The 5,359-nt window shown below is 42.8% G+C and overlaps 1 protein-coding gene across 1 annotated transcript in view; it reads right to left on the bottom strand.

Moving 5' to 3' along the window:
* Positions 1 to 5,359, bottom strand: part of TMEM212 (transmembrane protein 212) — a 191,801-nt gene that overhangs the window by 171,019 nt on the left and 15,423 nt on the right. Inside the window, exon 4 of the mRNA XM_012640168.1 lies at positions 3,930 to 4,074. Coding sequence (XP_012495622.1) covers positions 3,930 to 4,074 — 145 coding nt within the window. The remainder of the gene's footprint in view (positions 1 to 3,929; positions 4,075 to 5,359) is intronic.

Below are 5,359 nucleotides of genomic sequence, written 5' to 3'. Positions count from 1 at the left end.
TGGATGGCTTAGTCAGTTAGAACTGAGACTAAGCTTCCTGACCAACCAGCAAGGCTTCATATTGCGTAACCTAGGGGGCACCATTCATATTGTGGTGTTGTTTACAAAGACCTTAACAAGATCAGCGGCCTCCAGAGTTGTGCAATGTAATGACCTTGGCTTTTAGTTATACAATACCGAATCACTGAAAATCCCTGTTGTTAAATCTTGCTTAGACAGCCTCCTGAGGTTTTTTATTATTTGCAAGACCTCTTAATTCTTAATTTCTTTTTTTTCAAACTAATGATCAAAAGAGAAAAAGTGACAAGAAGCATTAGTTCACTTAACAGTTAGGGAGATCCTGTTTTTAAAAATCAGGCCTTATTCTGGGGGCGAAGAATCAGAATAGAATTGTCATGGTCTCTGCCCTCGAAAAGCTCAAAATCTGTCTGGGTGTGGTGGCTCATGCCATTAATCCTAGCACTCTGGGAGGTGGGAGGATCACTTGAGGTCAGGAGTTCGAGGCCAGCCTGAGTAAGAGTGAGACCCCATCTCTTCTAAAAATATTATAGAAAAAATTAGCCGGACATGGTGGCACATGTATATAGTCCCAGCTACTTGGGAGGCTGAGGCAGGATGATCACTCGAGCCCAAGAAGTTGGAGGTTGCAGTGAGCTATGATGACGCCATTGCACTGTAGCTGGGGTGACAGAGCAAGACTATGTTTCAAAAAAAAAAAAATTCAAAATCTATCAAGAAGAAATGTTATGGGTGCAACATTAGGGATCTGCATAGAATGCAATCTAGGCACAAAGGAAGATATGAGCTGCTCTATCCAGGGCTGGTTGAAAGGGGAAAAGCCTTTTCTTACAATGAGGGGAGGTAACACTTGATCTGAGTTAATTCTTCTTCCTTTTTATCCCCATTTTTACCTTCCATCCTCCCTTCTTCCTTTCCCTTCACTTATTGCATGCCCACTGAGTGTCCAGTGCCCCAGGAGGAAGGACAGTGCCTGGCACATAGAGGTGTTCAAGAGGTATCTGCTGACTAAATGAAAAGACAGTCCCTCTCCTTGAGGCACTCACAGTCTTGGAGAAGTGCCAGGTGCACCTGGAGGGCACCCGAGGGAGCTGGGGCTGTATCCTGAGTGTGAAGGGTAGAGCGATTCGAAGCTGAGGAGCAATCAGAGCAAAGTGGAACTTTAGAGAGTTCATTTTAGAGCCCGTGGAGGACACTTCTTAAGACAGACAAGACTGGTGGCAACGACATCTGGGAGAAGATGGAGGGCCAAGCCAGGGCCATCACGGTGCAGAGGAAGGGGGACACAATGGAGAAATATTTAGAGTTGAGTCATCAGAATTTGGTGATGAGAGACTCAGGTATGAAGAGTCCAGGTGATTCCAGGTCTCCGGCTTGTCCTGATTGTCACGAATGCTGGCAAATGAGCTGGAGATAGAGAAGAAGGAGCGGGTGCTGGGGAGGAGGTGACCAGCTCCATTGTAAACGTCCTGAGTATCAGTTGATGTATCTGCGGCACACCCAGGAGAAGTGTCCAGAAAACAGCCAGATGTAGAGCTCATTAGAGCAAGAGAGGGACCCAGCCGCAGATATGCATGTGACCAGTGTCAGCCCAGAGGTGGTAACTGAGGCCACCAGCCTTTATGCGGTGAGCAGAGTAGAAGGAGCCCTCAGAGGAGACGAGGAGGAGAAGCCGTGGAGAAGGAAGAGAACTGAAGAGAAGGGTGCATGGGAGTCAACAGGGAGGGGGCTTCATGGAGAAAGTGGCCGATGGTTTCCAAGGCTGCAGAGAGGTCAAGGAAGATGCAGATTGGAAAGGGTCCGTTGGGCTTGGCTATCTACAGGTTGTTCATGGATTATCTCTGCCCTGGGAGAGTCAGTAAAAGAAAATCAGAGGGAAGTTGTAAATAAAATTGGCCTAGATCAAAACAGTTTTATAGTCCATGCCCTTCCATGCTAGATTTCTTATGAACTCAAAGCAAGGTGCCATTTGTATCTGATGTGTGATCAGGATTAGCTACAGCGTATTCAAGGAAAGCTTCAGCACCTCGTTGGCTAGAACAGGAGGCTTGATTTCCTCAATTAAGTTCTTATAATGTCATTTTATTAACAATGAGATGTGAAACTGAATATTTACCCTAAGTGACAAGAGTATGACTCACACATTAAATCCAATCACTCTATCTTGTCTCTCATAGGCCAGCAACGCATTTCCCTTTAATCCCTGTAAATCAATGGGGGCCAGGGATGTGCCTTGCTCATCTTTCTGTCTCTGTCCTTTAGCATGATATCTGGCACATAATATATGCTCAATAAATGTTGAGGGGCAAGTACAAATAATGAACATTGTATTTAGGGCTTTGGGTTCATAATCCTTGACATGTCACAAGAGAAAAGTCATGCTCTAGTGAACAGAAGATACTCCTCTTGTCAAAGAGGCACTATTAATAATTACAGTCCATCATCTTGGAGTTCCATTGCTTTAACTACCAGCTTTTCTTTTCAGCTATGACGCTAGGTTAGTTATATGATGTACAAGAGGAAAAACATTTAAAAACAAATTTTTTTTTTTGCAAATAACCTGGAATTATAAGTCCCTTACCTGTTCATTGGTATAATGGAAAGTTTTTTTTTAAAGATAACCAAAAAGGTGATACTGGTTTTATGACAGATCGAATATTTGGCAAAGAAAGGCATTGCTTCAAAGTGGTTAAAGTGATCTGGAAATCATATACTGTCTTGAGTGAGCCATGTTCCCAGCATGCATTACATCTTGAGCTAACATAGTAACGTGGTGATGTGGTGTGTCTCAGTGACACATTGGTGTGGCTTGGGACAGGTAAACAGCCTGCCATTCCATTTTTTGAAAATTGCCTTTTTCACTTGCTTCATGCAGTCCTCCTTTCTTAATGTTAATCTTCTCAAATGGAATGAAGTTTTATTTCAAAATCACAGACCAAGGCAGATCTGGCAAGATCCTTGGAGGCAGCTGGCCCAAGCCCAGTGGTCTTAGAGATGAGGCAGCACAAGTCCCTGGTGACTGCTGTGTGCGGGGGTAAGCTGCCGCCTTGTCCACACGGTCCCTGTTGGCTCCTTGGGCCAGTCTGGGGTGGGCAGTGAGGGGAGGGTGGGAGGAAGTGTCATTCCTCACCCCCACAGCCTCCATTGTTTCACCCTAATTACTTCCTCTGTTTCTTTCCCTTCTTTCCTATGGGGAGCGAACTCAGACATCCTGTAATAGCCATCAGGTAATTCTCTCTAATCACTAAAATTTAAAGTGTCCAGCCGACATTGTCACATTCTAAATGGTATTGTACTCACAGATTAGCACCATTGTGATCACTCAGACATATTCATCACTATAAATGTAGTTTTCTTTGCATTCTTCATGGTTATAGAGAATGGAGGCTTCTGGTTTTTACTTAACTATCTGCCCTTTTATAAAACAGGAACTTCTTCTTCTTTTTAAACATATTTCTCATTTGTTTTAAATATAATATATTTAATATCTGCTCAAAATGTATTATTTAATAATAACGTTTTAGATTAACATTGAGGAGCAAAGAAAAAACTCCACTAGGATATTTTATATTAAAAGATTAAATTGGCTGCATGTCAAGAGGAAAATATGTTGAGGCTCATGATGACTTACAAAGTAAAAAAATAGAAAAAGCAGTTCTCAGGATACTGACCCCTCCCCACCTACTACTCCCTCTTTGACAAAATATCAAATTTATTTTAATACATTACACTAAACACTTTAGTCTCATTTCCTCTCTAAGTTGCTATCACCCTTGATGTGGTCCTACTGATTAAATGAAATGCAAATATCCTGGAAAAACAGCTTTCATTTCTAAACTATGAAAGTTAATTTTTGTCGGTGAGAAGCATAAGAAAGATTGTCCAAGAGAAGCAAGACTGTGCAAGCTCACTTGGAGCAGACAGGCCTAGGGACTGCTGAGAGGCGATATCACCCAGCAGCCAGGAACCTGCGCTACAGGCTTTGTTAGCTCTGGGACTGAATTCTTGGTTCTGCACCGCTATTTCAATGTCCTCACCTGAAATGGGCGCAGTGAGCTTTGGAGTATTGTGAGGAATAAAAGAGGCAAAGCGCCTGGCAATAACTGCCCAACAAATAGCACCTACAATTATTCTTCTAGTACCCAGTTTTATATCACTGTTATTATTTGAGAGAAAAAAGATAACAGAAGCGGTAAAGCCCTACACTGTGAGTATTTGTCCAGATTCTGATTTCTCTACTGACCAATTTGAGACCACATAATAGAATTTGTGAGGAAGAAATATGGCAGATTCTTACTGTTCTGTGGTCCTGCAGGAGCTCTACTTGGATCTACCCAAGATCATTTGGTTTCCGGAAGCACCAGAAAGATTTTACCAGCCTGAGGCCTCAGACCTTTAGGACAAGAGTCATAGATGAATTCTTTTCAAAGCACATGTATATTGCTGATGATGCAGCATACTTTCTTGGAAGATTGGGGGCTGGCATATTGCTGCTAATTTGTCTTCTGTTCAGGGAAAAGAGTCCTTCACCGACAAATATTCTGCCCCCATATGTTTTTGGATTACATTTAAAGATTTACCTAAATCTTTTATGCAAAGCAAACATTTCTCAAGTCATTGAAAAAAGTAAAACCATTGTATCACATGACAAGGGGGAAAATATTTTCCTTCCCCCTTTCATTAAAAAAACCCACAAAATACAACAACGAATAATGAAAGGAAAACAAAAGGAGCCATTCCATTCCATGGAGGAGGGGCGGAGTGGCTGCAGGGGACAGCTGCAGTGTGTCTGGTGTCCCGATTCTTTCCTTTCCCATCACTTTAGGACTTATTGGACCAAGAATGTAGACAATTCCAGCTATGGTTGTTTTGCATTTTCATTTCTCGACTTAAATTCTGTGTTGTGTTTCTTTGCTCCCAGCACCCAGCCCTGGATCCGACAGGATCACTTCAGCGTCCTGCACTGAGCCTCCTGAGCAGGTGGCTCCTATTCCTTTCCGGGTCCCCGCCCCTTCCCTTGAGGCCTTTGACAGTTGGAAGGGCTCACACATGCCTTTGTGCGTGTCTATCAAAGTCATCAGACTCTTTGTGTCTCTTTCAAGCATCTCTCACTGTGGTTTTGGTTGGGTACCAGTTGACTGAGCATTCACACACCTTCGCTGTCTGACCTTTAACAAGACGACCTGGATTCCACTAAAACAAGACAGCCCAGGGAGGAGAGAAATAACAGATGTGGTGCTTCCTTAGGGGGTTCTTGATTCGTTTCTAAAAACATGTTTTTCAACTTATAAAAAAAACTCTTACAAGTGAATATCTTCCATTATGATATTCATTGCTGCAT

This window comes from Propithecus coquereli, unplaced genomic scaffold (assembly GCF_000956105.1).
Source record: "Propithecus coquereli isolate 6110/MARCELLA unplaced genomic scaffold, Pcoq_1.0 Scaffold15, whole genome shotgun sequence".
Classification (NCBI taxonomy): Eukaryota; Metazoa; Chordata; class Mammalia; order Primates; family Indriidae; genus Propithecus; species Propithecus coquereli.
The sequence above is the reverse complement of the archived record's forward strand: the minus strand, read 5'-3'. Positions and strand labels throughout refer to the sequence as shown.